At 30.1% G+C, this 16,498-nt stretch overlaps 1 protein-coding gene, 1 long non-coding RNA gene and 1 other non-coding gene across 3 annotated transcripts; all 3 read left to right on the plus strand.

The window, feature by feature from the left end:
- Positions 1 to 161: 161 nt before the first annotated feature.
- On the plus strand, positions 162 to 233 carry TRNAG-UCC (transfer RNA glycine (anticodon UCC)). The gene has a single exon. It is a non-coding gene; the product is annotated as a tRNA-Gly (tRNA).
- Positions 234 to 8,359: 8,126 nt separating this feature from the next.
- Positions 8,360 to 11,258, plus strand: LOC108462449 (putative disease resistance protein RGA3). Its single transcript, XM_017762395.2, has one exon. The coding sequence runs from the start codon at positions 8,487 to 8,489 to the stop codon at positions 11,127 to 11,129; it is 2,643 nt and encodes an 880-aa protein (XP_017617884.1). The 5' UTR covers positions 8,360 to 8,486; the 3' UTR covers positions 11,130 to 11,258.
- A 2,298-nt stretch (positions 11,259 to 13,556) lies between these two features.
- Positions 13,557 to 14,651, plus strand: LOC128286729 (uncharacterized). The gene is made up of 2 exons (XR_008277376.1): positions 13,557 to 13,890; positions 14,367 to 14,651. It is a non-coding gene; the product is annotated as an uncharacterized LOC128286729 (long non-coding RNA).
- Positions 14,652 to 16,498: the final 1,847 nt, after the last annotated feature.

Genomic DNA, 16,498 nt, shown 5'->3' on the forward strand with positions numbered 1-16,498 from the left:
TTAATAGGGATTAAATTGCTCAATTTTTTTAGAATGACCAATTTTCTCAGTATCAAAATTGAGAGGGACTGTAGTGAAATTTTTACCAATATATTATGCGGGAAATAGAAAGCCTATTAATATATTTGATATGTAAAATTAATTGTCACATCCAGCATCATGCGTTTGTAGTCCAACGGTTAGGAAAATTGCCTTCCAAGCAATAGACCCAGGTTCGACTCCCGGCAAACGCAAATGAAATTTCCATTTCAAGCAATATGCTTTTTAACTTTTTCTCCGATGGAATGAAGGTGGTAACTGGTGAGTTAGTTTTTGTTGGATCAAAACATGAGAGCCATTTGCCTACCAAAACCAATCACACACACACACAATGAGAAACATTTGTGATATTCAAAAGAGTGTGCTAATTCTGTAGTAGAACCCCTATCCCTACACTTCTAACCTTTTAACAATTTCTCCTTTCTTTATTCATTATATAAAACCTTCACCATTTAATTTCTCTAAGAGAGAGATGAAAAAAGTAGGGAATGTGAAAAATGTTACTCTTACCCTTCATTTTTCTTTAGGTATTCGATAACATCCAATAAATATTCAAATACATTATGTGTCATGATTTTATAGAAGAGTCATGGATCACACATTAGTTATGTAATGGAATTGATCTTGAGATATAAATGTTCAAACCACTTTCAACCTATGGGTTGCTTTTTGTGGACAAAATTGTAAACCCAAATATTTTGAAGCTAAAAATATATCTTCCATCATGACACTATAGTATAAGGTTATTTTTTGTAACGTTCCCTAACCCTATACCGTCGCCGAAACAGGGTTACGAGACATTACCAGTCAGTACAGTCTAATTCCTGTCATTAATTAAAATAAATATTCACACTCATCCTAGTTTTAAGATGTCGTCCCTTTGATGGGCCCTCGCGGTCCAATATGAACAGTAAATTCAATTTGGAACTAATTTAGAATCAATACGAATTTTTTTTTTTATAAATTTCAAAATTCATACTATATACCGTTGCCAACCATAATTTACTTATTTCATCAATACTTTTACAACCTAAATGACTCTCATTAAACATCCTAGGTACATGCCATTACCAATACTCAACATACTTTACCTCATTGAATTCGGGATCGGCCTGGGATGCTGACTCAACAGTCTAGCCTTAACTTAACCTGCATACGAAAACAAACCGTATGCTGAGTATACACTCAGTGGTATTTCTATAATCTGAACACTTAAACAATTATAAAACATATTAATTTATATATATTGAACTATTCAAACTCAATGAGAATTCAAACATTCACTTTCCAACCAATGTTTTGGTCTACTTTAAATTTCAAATCATTTATTATTTTTCAATAGCAATTAATCAATCAGTAATGTTCATTAACACTCAGAATAATTATTTATTCAAGAATATCGATTATTCGGTAACAACCAATTATTCAATAATAACCAGTTATTCAGTATCGATCAATTGATCGGTTATCCAGTAACAGTCAATTATTCAGTAAAATTAGATATTCAGTAACTATTAAGTTATTCAGTAGCAGTCATTCATTCAGTGACAATCGTTATTCAAGAATAATCAATTATTCAAGAATATTCGATTATTCAAGAATCTAATATCCAAGAATGATCAATTATCCCGTAATATCAATTATTCAAGAATAATCGGTTATTTTATACCTTTATTTACCCTATTAACATGACTCGGACTCGACGGATACACGGATCCAACCAACACACCAAGATGGCACATAGTGCCTCATCGGTCAAGTCGTAACAAAGAATAAAGAGCAAAGATGCGGTACACGAGTACCTCATCGAACAAATTGAATAGTAAATGAATAAGATTCAATACACAAAGTGCTGAATCGATAACGATAATGATAATAATATTCGACACACAAAGTGCCGAATCGGTAACGGTAATAAAGAACAATATTCGACACACAAAGTGCTGAATCGGTAATAGTAGTAAGAATAATATTCGACACACAAAGTGCGAATCGGTAATATGATTGCGATGGCGTATACAATAACTAGAACATAAGTGCCTAAAATACGGCGCATAAAGTGCCCGATTGGTAAAGTCGATAAATCTCGTACTCTTCCAATCCTATGGCATGCCAATTATATCCGACTAGCCCGACAAGTTAATAGGAAATTTAATTCTTATCCCAATTTTACTTAATATTCATATTTACCCTATTAACAAGACTCGAACTTTGGCGGATATACTGATTCCAACCAAACACACCAAGATGGCACTCGATTGCTGAACACTTCAAATCCTATGGCATGCCAACTATATCCGACTTAGTCCGACTAGTTAATAAGGTATTCAAATCATTTTCTATTTCAAATTCGCTTTCAATTCAATCACAATTTCTCATATTTCAATATCCAACCAATACACATTTCAATTAATCATAATTCCATTCCATTCAATTCAATTCAATTTGATTCAATTCAAATTCACTTTTCCACTTTCTAATCAAGATACAATTCAATACCAATAATTCATACTTTAATTATTTACCATAACATTCAATTAAAATACAACAATTATTAATTAAATTCACCCTTCAATTTCAATCAATATTCATTTTATTTCAAATAATTTAATCAATGCACCTACCATACATAATAAATAATAAATTCAATAATTAAATATTAAGTTCGGTTATAGAAATACAAACCGTAATTTTCGAGCTAACTCCGTTGACTTTGTCTTGTCCTTTCTTAATGAGATTTCGGTACCATTGACTATTAAAGTTTAAAGCTTCAAAACCTTGATTTTCCCTTTTCTCCATTTCTTTCTTTCTTTCCTTTTTTCTCCCCTGTTCTTCTTTGTTTCGTTTGCTTTGTTTTTCTTTTTCATTTCTTTTATTTCTTTATTTCATTTCTTTATTTTATTATTAAACTATTATAATATTTATTATTTATACATGTGTATATTTATTAATACACATATATTCATTTATCACCTTACACTTGTCATAACTTTTATTTATTTAATTAATTAATATAAAATAATATTCATATAATATACTTTAATTATTATTTATATTAATATTATTTTACTTATATAATAAGTAAATACACATTTATAATACATGTGTACCATTTATATTTGTACACATTTAACTTATTTTAACCATACATTTGTCACCCTTTTTGGCTTATTTCTCATTTAGTCCCTTCACTTTTCTTTATTCTATAATTAAACTTTCACACTTAATTCAATTTAATCATTTCCACTAATTACTCTTAATTAAGCTAAATTTACTTAATTAAAGTCTAATTAACTACTCAATTGACTTCGTAAATATTTTTAATAAATATTTACGAATCCATTTTTTAGAAATGGAGACCCGAAAATTTACTTTCCCGATAACCGTAAAATTTGAGTCATTACATTTTTAGTATAATTTTTTTCTCCGTTTCCCATACTTTTTCCCGTAAATTAGTATTAAAAATGAAAATGACATTAAATCAAATAAATGCCATAGATGAAATGAAACAACAAGGAATACCACAGATTTTTTTAAATAGTGAAAAGGGCTAACCATATTTTTAGATTAATGTACTTTCAAAGTTTAAGGGATACTAAAGATTTCGTAAACCTCAATACTCTTCTTTAATGTGGCTTAAACAAAAGTACGTTTACCTGCTATTTTAACTATCTTAATTGTCTTCATAATCATCGTTATCATTCAGTTTACTTAATGTTGTTAAATCGCGAGATGGCGGTTTCGATAACTAATAAAAACTCCTTTTGGGCAGCGAGAAGTTGACATATTTATATTAGACATGAACCAAAATTAACTCTTGAGTGAAAAGATGTTCAAATGCATATCATATTTCGATTAACGAAATCACCATCTTGAAAATTTACAATAATTCCTGTATTAAAATTTCTCTATACGATTTATAAATGGAATAAATTATTTTATTTTTATAAATGTTATATTTAATTATTTCTATTACTACATATTGATTATTTAAGATATATATTACCATTTCATTCTTATGCTACATTCTTAATTTAAAGGGTCAAGTTCTACCACTAATCTCTAAACTATGCATTAGTTATAGACGTAGCCCATGTATTTTAATTTAATAATTCTTGATCTCTTTATTTCTATTTTAAAATTATGTTCTTGACTTAAATTATTAAATTTATTAAGTTAAATTCTGTTAGAGTTGTGACTCAAATTCTTATTAAAATAAAATATAAGTGGTAAGATAGGGGATCTATGAGGGCTACACAAGTGGAATCCGTATAGAAGTTTATTTTCTCTGTTTGATATTGATTTGAATAAGGTGTTTCAACTTTACTGCATTACTTCTATTAGAGGTGGATTAGAATAAGGTTTTCTAAACCTATAAATAGATACAGTCTATACTCCTCTTGTGTCATTCGAATTTGACCTAGTCAATCGTTCTTCTCTCTCCTTCGTAGTTTTTTCCGAAAGAATTTTCACGTAAAATCGGTATGTTCTATTTTTCTCTCTTTTTCTTGCCATTATCAACGTTCTATTTTCACAAATTTTATTATTTCTAAAATTTTATGTGATAAATATATTATCAGGTGTACTACTATGCCTGTTTGTTATTTTCACGTAATACTCGCAAAAATGCGCCGTTATTTTAATATCCATTTAGCTTTAAGCTGATCCTATATATAGTCATGAGATTTGAACCCGCATTTCAAAACCTTCATTCCGGTATTTGTTGCTTTTCTGGTTTAGGAGATAGATTTCGTTGTCTCACAAAGTTGTATTGGCACCAAGTCAAAAAAAGTTTATTGATTCAGTGTTGATAGGCATACAGTTGGAAATACTGAGTTGATCGGTTGTCGTATTTGGTCTATTGAAGAACACATTGGCATGTCCAATTAAATAGTTTGTTGGATTCCGTTAAGGGAGATAGCAATCACATTTGAAGCGGTTGAGGCCGTTGGTTCAAGTTGGGCCCTTCTACTTCGCAAGGTTATCAGAGTTAAATCATGGACTTGTGTTTTGTGGTTGTTCATTCAATAAGGGTTAGTTGTTAGATGTTCTCCCAATTAATTTACACATGGAAGGATTAGTGGTCTAAGACATCCTCCATCATTATAATTGGCTTATCGGTCAAAGGAGAAGACTTGCTATTGAAAATTTATTCAAATGGGAGCAAAAACTAAACCTAAAGCTAAAATTTCATCATGTTCGTTTATTCAATTAAATTTTGTTGTGCTTATTTTTACTATTATTTTATTTCGATTTCGATTTCAATTACTATTATTATTATTTTTTTATCATATTTAGATTCCTCCTTTTATTTTTGTATAAATCATCACATGTTGAAAAAGAAAAGAGAATTCAAGTAATACTTGCCTACGTTAAAATCCCAGTATCCAATATAAAAGATAAAATATTAAGCAGCATATATGAATTCACATATTAAATAATTTGGATTTATTTTCATTAGTCAAAAGTTTCCACCAAAAGAAAAGAGATGCTTCATTGCCTTTCCCCATTCATTGCCTCTTAAAGTTCAATTATATTCCCCCAATTTTCGGCTTTTTAACCAACCCGTTAAATGGGGCATGGGATGCAATTCATAATGACATGCACTACTTGTTAAGGTTCACACCTCCACCCTTACTGTGTGTTCTTCACCAAGTAACAAAATAGTCATTCAATTAATTGTGTTTATGTTTTTTTTTATCTAATTCCATTCATTGCTGTTAATTTCAGTCATTATGATCCAAAGCTATTCGCTTATTTCTTTTCAATGGGACCCGAATATTCATTTTTACTTTTATTCGCATAAACCATGTGACACCCCTTGAGATCAAAGTAGTGTCATACTCATTGAACTATATGATAAAGTTCTCATATTGATGCGCCATTCCTTTGACATAAACCTCATTGGCAAGTTATGAATTTGAACCCAATACTTGTAATAGATCTTCTCCCGATTCTAATTTGTGGAAGATGATTAGATGTCTAGTAAGAAAACCACGACATGCCATCGAGTACCCTATTCAAATCTGTATCATAGTAAAATCGGAAGAGACTTCTCTTTTCCCCAATATTTGTAATGGAGACTCCTCCCAATAGATGTCATAAATCCACCAATGTGTTTCTCATTGACGGAAAGTGAACTACATTGTCTATTAAGACGCACCCAACCAAGCAGAGACTATAGTCTTCCTTAATCACTTCTAAGTTCCCTTGGGCTTGCAAAGGCTCCTCTTCTTCCTCAGTGATATTAAGATTCGCTAATTCCCTCCATGTTTCCACCTAAAAAAGTACCTTAAAAATTCGTAAAAATATGAAAAAAAAAAACTCTAGATAAAGAAGAAGAATGTCATATATTAGCAGACAGAGAAAATGTGCTATATTAGCAGACACTTATATATACTAGATTAAATTAATTTAAATTAAAAATTGACATATTTTAATCGATGAGAAGATATATGTTCAAACATTGGAGACAACATTGTTCGAAGAGGTAACTATGAACTCCAAATGTGGATCGTAAAACTTATATAAAAAATATCTATTTCTTTTTGACATTTTCAATTTTGTGAGTAAAATTTTTTTAGCACCATTATTAGTTGCTTTATTTCTTTTTTCAAATTAAACTAATGGTTAGTTTGATTTTGTTAATCAAAGTGTTAATTTCTTTTGAACCGATGATCTCAATCGCTTGGGTATGGAATAGTTATAGTAATTGCTTGTTTCGTCCACTTTGTTTCACAATATGAAATTAACCTTTTACATTTTATATAAACAATTAAAATGGGTAAAATGTAATAACATAATATAGAAAAAATTTAAATATTTTATGTTTAAATACTATTAAAGAATTATGTTTAAAAATATTTCTTTGACTTTAAAAATATTGAAAATATTACAAATAAGTAGCAAAAATTATTGTGTCATTTACCCTTTTGTTTTTCTTTCTTTTGTTTTTTTATTTTTACTTTAATACAAGTAACTAAATTTTCCACTTAGCTTTAAGTTAGATAAACAATCCCATAGATAGCCGTACTTTTGTTCCAGTATTTGTTATTTTTCCGGTTTAGGAGATAGACTCCATCGTCTCACTATATTGACACCAAGTCAAAAGAGTTTGGTGATTCGATGTTGATAGGCATATTGTTAGAAGTACCGAGTTGATTGTCTATCGTATTTGATCTACCGAAGAACACATGGACATGTACATTAAGTAGTTGGTTGGATTCTGTCAAGGGAAATAATAATCAAATTTGAAGTGGTTGAAGTTGTTGGTTAAAGTTGTGCCCTTCTAGTTTGCAAGGCTATGGAGTTAAAAGTGCCAAAGTATGTTTCATGGTTGCTCCTTTAGTAAGGCTTAGTTGTTAGATGTCCCTATAATTAATTTATACATGAAAAGGTTTGTGGTCGATGGCACCCTCGACCACTATAACTAGCTTATTAGTCAAAGGAGAAGGCTTGCTATCAAGAATTGGTTTGAAATTGGAGCAAAAATCAATTCTGAAGCTAGAATTTTATCATATTAATTTATTTAATTAAAAATTGTTTTGCTTATTTTTACTATTATTATTTTTACTTTTATCCTATTTAAATTCTACTTTTTATTTTGTATAGACCATCGCATGTTGTGGCCTTATTTAGACACGTAGCCTAGTGTAATCGAACAATAATTTTAGATAACTTTCTATACTGCTATTTATATATAATATATATAGTTTAAGTGTAAGAATTTATTTTTTTGGATTCAATTCATTAAAAAGCAGACAATATTAGAGCTTAAATTCTAAATCAATGTTAAAAATTATATATATATTTGGTACATATAAAGAAACAAAAAGCAAAATTGGCATGCAATGGGGTTCTAATTGGTTTGAATTACACAATTGAGTATATTAATTATTAATAATATATTATTTTAAATCAATTATCATTTAATTAGTGTTATAGTTATATACCAATTCAAATTAAAATTTATCATTATAAATAACATTCAACAAAAGGAGATTATTAAATTGGCATGCTTGAAGTGTCTAGAAAATAATACAGTATTAAAATAATAATTTTTAAAAATATTATAAGTCATATTCAAATAACAATGACATCAAAAAGTGATGAAAACTAATTTAATAAATGACGAGGTAAAATTATAATATCCATTCATCATTATTATCCATTTATTTAGTTTATTTATTTAGTTTACAGTATACATTGTTATTTGGTTTTAAATTAGAAAAAATGTAAATTTCTAAAATAGGTTTTAAAAATATTTTTAAAATGTAATATTTAAAATAAAATAAATGGGTATCTAATTAATCACACATGCAAATAAAATATAACTCCATTCTTGAATGCACTCAAAACCCAACTTCCATTTATTATTTGCTCAAAGAAAACATCATTCTTGAAGGCTTCACTGCCATTCTTCTTTCTTTGCTCTTTTAAGTTCAATTATGGCGGAAACGTTTCTGTTCGATATTGCAGAAAGGGTTCTGGAAAAACTAGTCCATCTCTCTGTAGACGAAGTTCGCTTGGCGTTTAATGTCAAAACCGATCTGAAAAAGCTGGAGGACACCATGATCAGCATTAAAGCTGTGCTCTTGGATGCCGAGCGGCAACAGCACCAAAATGAAAAGCTGCGCCTCTGTATGTGGAAGCTCAGAGACATCTTTTACGATGCTGAGGACCTTATTGACGATTTCAAGTGTGAAACTCTCTGCAAACAGGACGCCATCAATCATCTCAATACCAACAGCTCAAAGGTGCGGTTTTTAGCTTCCTGTTGTACTTGTTTGCCTCTTTCATTCTCTTTAAGAATGGCTCATAAAATCAAAGCCATCAATCGGAGGCTAGGCGAACTTGCCACTGAATGGAACAGCTTTGATCTAAGACAGTGTAGCGACAACCGACATGTTTTTCGCAGAGAGACTATATCTTTTGTGGATTCTTCTGATGTTATTGGTAGAGATGAGGATAAAGAGAAAATTATTAATATGTTGAGGAAACCATGTAAGGATCGAAATGTCCCTGTCATTCCCATTGTTGGACTTGGGGGTTTAGGGAAAACCACGCTCGCGCAACTGGTATACAATGATGATCGAGTTATTACCCTTTTTCCTTTGAAGATATGGATCTGTGTTTCTGAGGAATTTGATCTTTCTAGATTGCTCAAGCTGATTATTCAGTCTGTAAATGAAAAAGTAAAATGTGATGATTTACCACTTAATGCCTTGCAAGCTCATTTGACAAGCCTTTTGAAGGATAAGAAGTTCTTGCTCGTCCTGGATGATGTGTGGAATGAAAATCAAGCAAAGTGGGTTCAGTTAAGAAATTTGTTGAGATCAAAAGATGGCTTGTCTCAAAACAAAATCATTGTCACCACTCGGAGTTTGAAAGTTGCTTCAATAATGAGCTCGATTCCCCCCTATGAACCGAAGGGTCTTTCTCTTGAAAACTGTTTGACATTGTTTACAAAATGGGCTTTTAATGATGGTGATGAGAGACATTATCCAAATCTCATTAGAATCGGGCAGGATATTGTGAAGAAATGTAAAGGGGTTCCTTTGGCGGTAAGAACATTGGGAAGCCTACTGTTTCAGAAAACTGATGAATCTGATTGGATTTATATAAGAGAGAGTGAAATATGGAGACTTGAGCAAGATGAAAACGATATTTTACCAGTGTTGAAGTTGAGTTACAATCATTTGCCATCTCATTTGCAACGATCTCTTGCTTTTCTGTCCTTGTACGAAAAGGATGAGATCTATTATAGTGACAAAGTCATCCGTCTTTGGATGGCAAATGGGCTCCTTGAGCATCCAAAGCAAAATCAAGAGTGGGAGGATGTTGGCAAACGATATTTGAATGAATTACTGTTAAGGTGCCTCATCCAAAAGGAGAGGGATTTTGGCTTGTATTTTACCTTCAAAATGCATGATCTGGTACATGATCTTGTATTAGATGTGTCTCAAAAAGAGTGTAAAACAGTGAATTCCAAAACAAAAACGGTTGATGAAAATGTTCGACATCTGTTATTATGTGATGAGAAGTCGGTTGAAGTTCTGCGTGTTTTGGAGAAATTGGAAAAAGTTCAAACAGTAATCGTCCAAACTAGTTCGCTGAGATCAAAGATTTTTGATAAATCTCTTATAAATCTTTGTGTCTCCAATTTCAAGTATCTACGAGCATTAGCATTAAGGTCACCATTGAGGGCTTTACCGAATTCCATTGGTACCTTAAAGCATTTACGAGACCTTGACTTGGCCAATTGCATGGGTATACAGAAACTTCCGAGTTCTTTCTATAAGCTTCGCAGCTTGCAATCGTTAAATTTGGCAGGTAGTGGTTTGAAGCAGTTGCCTGACAGCGTGCAAAGGTTGATTGAGCTTAGACATCTTGTAATAACCGTTGAAGCTAAGCATTTGAAAGAAATACGAGCAGGATGTTGGACTTATCTTCAATACTTGGAATTGCATGCCTGTATGGAATTAGAATGTTTACCTGAAGGAATGCAGTATCTGAAGTCACTTCGGACACTTGTTCTGATTTTTTGTCATAAACTTGTCTCATTGCCCCGGAGCCTGAAATGCCTAACCAAGTTAGAACACCTTCAAATAGTTTCTTGCCATCAAATGAATTTGAAAATGGAACCACAAGAGGAAGAAGACAAAGACCTTCAGTTGAGCCTTAAAACTCTCTCACTCGTTAATTTACCTGCTTTAACAGATTTGCCACGATGGCTTCTTCAAGGATCTTCTTCCACTTTGCAGCAATTACAAATTATGTTTTGTGAAAATTTGTCCGTTCTACCGGCATGGCTACTGAATCTCACTTCTCTTCATGAACTTGAGATTGTGGGTTGCAGAAATTTGTCAGCTCTACCGGAGGGAATAGACCGCCTCACCAACCTTAGAGAATTGACAATTGATGGATGTCCGCAGTTGAGCAAAAGATACAGAGAAATGGGGGTGAAGATTGGCACAAAATTGCTCACATCTAAAACGTTGTCATTAAGCATTAGGATTGAGGAATGTGGTAAAATTTTGATTTCATATAAGAGTGGAGCAGGGCTTTGGTTGGAAATTTTTGATGTTTAAAAGTTTGTTAATTACTTAATGTGTTATAAAACATTGCATGTATGAAATGTGAAGATGAAGATGGAAGAATGATTACTTTATTTGCATATTTATGTAATCGCATGGTTCGTTTGTGTTTATGGGTTAGAACACTTTTGTTTTTTTTTATTAGTATATAAATATAAAAAAAGTTATAAAATGATTATCCAATTAATTTGAAATGATGTGTGTCGAAACCATCCTTTGATTTTAAAAAAAAATTAAATTTAATAAAAAGGGGAATCGACTTTGGAAAAACAAATAAGTGAAGCCACCACCGATCTTTTATTTTTGGTGTGATCGGACCACCTAAGAATGAGGTTATTTTAATAAAACATTTTTAGTTTACTAAAACAAATATTTTGGTCTACGAATTTTTGAGAAAACAGATTCGGGAGTCGGTTACGCATGAGGAAGGATTAGCACCCTCATTACGCCCAAGATTGGTACCAAATCGATTTAATATTGTCCTTGTGTCTAAGTTTATGAAATGTGGTTCCTTTTATAACGTTTGAGTAATCCGAGTTGGTTGCCAAACTTTCTTATTTCGACGTCTGAAAGTATATAATTTGAGAATTACAGAAGGATGCTCAACTATTTAATCCAACGAAAAAAATCGAAACCCAACACAGTAGGGTACGATTTCTCGGATTTCCAAATATTGACCATTGCCTTACTTTATAAAATACGTGTGAAAATTCCGAGGAGATATTCGATTATTTTGGACAAATGAAAAAGTGCAACCCAGCATGATAGGGCTCGATTTCTCAAATTGCCAAACATTGAACATCGTCTTTGTTTTTAAGCAATTTTTTAAACATGAATGAGAAAGTAAAGGAATGTTCGATCATTTTGAGCAAACCACAAACCACAACCTAGCACGATAAGGCATGATTCTCGAATTGTCAAACGCCGAATATTGTCTTCGTTTTAAATATTTTTAGAAGATATAAATGGAATTTTGAAGGGAAGCCCGATTATTTTGAGCAAACGCAAAATTGCAACCCAACACGTTAGGGCACGATTCCGCGAATTGCCAAACATCGAACCTCGTCTTCGTTTTGAAGAATTTTTGAATGAGTACTTAAAACATGTTAATTCAATTTGAAGTAAAATGACATTAATCATAAAAAATTTGGGTTTTATAAAACCACATTTCAAAAATTAAGGGAAACGATGATATGGGGTAAAAGGCACGTAGGATGGTACGAGATACAATCAATTAAAAAACTAATAATTAAATACAGCTAACCTAAAAATGTAACCCGATTATAATAATGCATGGAGAATAATTGACATAATAATACAATGACAAAAATAATAATAAAACAATCACACAAGCAAAACAATACATACAATAATATGCCACGATAATGTACATAGCATGATATAGAATGACCAATGCAAGATATGAAGATAAGATAGCAATTAGAAGCCAATGTGCTATAAAACGGTCTTAGAATAATAACGAATAAATGGACCTATATATATAGGTTGATGAATTTGCAAGAAAACTAGGGATAGCTATATGATTTTTGGAATATATATTATAGAATAAAGATTTGAATCAAATCGCGTGTAAAATGTTTTAGACACAAATTCATTTAAAAATGACAATGTACATAATAATTTAAATAATATATAATATGAAGAAATAATAATCCATGGCAAGGTATTACTCATATGATAGATTTTTTATTTAAAACTTATGTATAAAAATAAATATATGTGAAATTATATTATCATACATACCATTTTACTTAAAAATATTTTAAAGAGATATTAAATATCACACTTGGATAACATAATATGGAGGCACATTTTAAAATAACAATTTTATGAGTACAAAGATGATTTTTCAAAACAAGATCATATGTACATATAAACATGCAAATTAAACATAAATGAAGAAATATTTTAAATAATTTATGTATATGCATATATTAACAACACTTATTAATAAGGTATTAAAACAACGTAATATATACAAAACAATAATTATTATAAAAGCTAAAAAGAATGATTAGTATAATATATATATATAAAATATTTAAAGAAATAAGACACATGATGCAAAAAAAAAATAATAATCTAAAATAATTATATAAATGTAACAAACAAAATTATTAACATGGATTAATGCATAAACATATTAAATACATTTCAAATTAACCAATTGTACAATTATAAGACCAAATTAATACTGCAATAAAATAGGGAGGATAATTTGCAAATAAAGTAATCATAACATGGACCAATGCTCAAAGCGCATGAATGTATGGGACTGAATTTGTAAATATCTCGCGCCTACAATGCTGCAAGTAACCGTGGATCAAAGTGAAATAAAACACAAATTAGTAGGCCAAATTTTAAAACACAAGGTAGGCCAATTGGGCGCAAATTGAAGGCTGTGCGCAAGGGGAAGGATTTGTTGCGCAAATTCCCCATTTTTGAGTGGTAATGCGCAGATTGGGCCTGTCAAATGAGTTACCTCGTGGACCTTACTCCATAAAGCTGTGCCATTTTATTAAATGGTCATTTAAGACCCCTTTTCTTCTATTTCTTTTCCCCAAACGCAGCCCCCATTTTAGATCAAAAAAATTCCAGTCTTCAAAATCAAATTTTTTTTTTTAGGGTTTCCTCCACTTGACTGCCAAGCCACCATGATTTTAGGTGATTACCAGTAAGCGAGACATGCTCAATCTTGCCGTTAAGGGAACTCGACCAGATCTAAAAGGATTCGGTAAGTATTTTCCCTTCTTTCTTCTTTATTTGAATGAAGCTTTCAAATCTCATGTTATTTTTTAAAGAGAAAAAATAAAAAAATAAAAATAAAAATAGATTTGTAAAATGAATAGATTTCCACTATTATATGACCTCTCGCCCTTATACTCGTATGAAAGATTTAGGGCTTTCATCAGCCTTTAGTTGCGTAAAAAAAAGGAGCAGACAAATAAGAAAATAAAGAGATAAGAAAAAACGAAAAAAAAGGAAATCACAAAGAGAAAGGCCAGAGATTTAGATCGGAGAAATCACCTTCCAATATTGCTTTTTTGTATTCTATTGTGTATTCGTTCGTAAAAAAAATCCTGATACACTAATTTTTGAGGCTTTTATAGCCGAATAAATTACAATATATTCTTCTATTTCATTGTCCTGTTGCCTCTGTTGTCTCTGCTTTTGTTTGGCTTGTGGCTTTGGTTTTGCTTTCTTTTGCAGGTACGGAGCACGGGGCTGTGCGTTGGCACTCGGTTATGGGTTCAGAGACTGGGGCGACGTGAGGCCGTGCGTTGGCCCTTGGCACGAGGGTATGGGGCGATGGCAGACAGTATGGGCGATTGAACTTGGGGGCTGAGAAGTTTTAGGACTAGTTGGGCTATGGTTTAGTTTTGGGCTTGGGTATATTGGGCTGTTATATTTGTTTATGGGCCCGGGCTATATTGGGTCTGTACAATGTGATAGTTGTAAAATTGCTATGATAATAAATTTAATTTTTAAATATTATATATTTCGTTGATTTGGTTATGATTATAAAAATAACCTCAAATATTTACACGTTGTTATAATTTAATCCTAATTTTAATAAAATTATAAAATCATTTTTAAAAATTTAAAAGTCAAATAAAAATTAAAATATATCTACGAAATTTAAAATACAAATTACAAAAGAATAAAAATATTTTTCTTATTATAATTACATATTAATAATTTCTTTTAAATTTTTAAAACATAGTTTGTAACTTAAAACTTCTAACCCCTAAATATTGACATTCAACATTGTTTATTCTTCACTCAACTTTAACCTTTTGTTTGGTAGAGTGAAAAAATTGAAGAAATAGAAAATTGAAGTAATAGAAAAATATAATTTTCTAATAAATTGAAAGAAAATTCTTTCTAATCATTATTTAGTAGGGTTGAGAAATAAAAAATTTTAAAATGCATAATTTTTTCTAAATATTACAAAAGTATCCACATTGACATTGTTTTTATTTTTTTTCCGAAGATTGAACATAATTTTATTAGTTTATTTGGAACAAACTGTTATTATTTTTGAGTTTGTATCCATGAGAATATTTTTAATGTTTGTTTAATTACTAAATTGACATCAAATAAATATATTTTTAAAATGATAAGAGTTTTATTCATTTAAAATATACATTTAAAAATATTAGATAAAATCTTCTATAAAATAATAGATAAGTATCTCAAAAATATATATTAAAGCAATAATATTTCAAGAGAAAATTACAAGTTAGAGTCAAATAACAATGGTACCGGAAAGTGATGAAAGATCATTTTAATCAATGATAAGGTAAAATCATAATATCCGTTCATCATCATCACACATTTATTTAGTTTATAATATATATTATACTAAATTTATTTTGAACTTATCCTTATTCACTTTTCCTTATTATTGTCTCATATGAAAACTTCATTTTATAATAGTATGTTTTAAATTTTAATTTTAATTTATATTATTTCTCTAATTAATTTTATAATTTTATACAAATCTTCAGTTTGTTATTATTGTTTAAGTAACTTACCACTCTAAAGTAATTAATTACATCATAAATACGATATTGATCTAAGATGATTAGACTTGTGCATGGGTTAGAGTGAACAAAAAATAATCAAGTTTAGAAAATGATTGAAGAAGAAATCAAGTGGAAGATGATGGCGAGAATGTTGGATTTGGATTTTATTTTATTGAGCAGTTTAATATGAAATATTAATATGTAAAACATTATCATAATGCTATAACATAAATACAAAATGAATACTAATTATTAGCTTCAAAATGCTCATCTCCATTAGGACGTCAAGTATTTAAAATTTATTTTTTTCTTTAATCCATATTCTTTTATAATTAATTTTTCAATAAATAATGCTGAAATTAGTTAAAGTAATAATTTATGTTTATTCCAAATAAAATCAAACTATTAACATATTATTTGGTTTATATAATTTAGGCTTGATATCAAAAAATCCTTCGTAAAAAAAAATCAATTAAGTTTATCAAGAAATTTACCCTAATGACAAGAAAAATAATTAAATAGGAATGAAAATCGTTAATTAATTAATTTGATCATTAATGACAAAAATTTTAAAAATTAAATTAATAAAGATATATATAATTAGAATAAAGCTTTACCATTTAATTTCTCAAGGAGAGAGATGAAAAAAGTAGGGAAGGTGAAAAAGGTTGAATGATTTACTTAATAATTTTCAAATCTATATATGAAATAATAGTTGCTCTTACTCTTTATTTCTTTTTAGGTATTCGATAACATCCAATAAATATTCAAATACATGATAAATCTATAGTAAGCTATGTGTCATGGTTCTAG

The sequence above is a fragment of the Gossypium arboreum genome, chromosome 13, assembly GCF_025698485.1.
Source record: "Gossypium arboreum isolate Shixiya-1 chromosome 13, ASM2569848v2, whole genome shotgun sequence".
NCBI lineage: Eukaryota > Viridiplantae > Streptophyta > Magnoliopsida > Malvales > Malvaceae > Gossypium > Gossypium arboreum.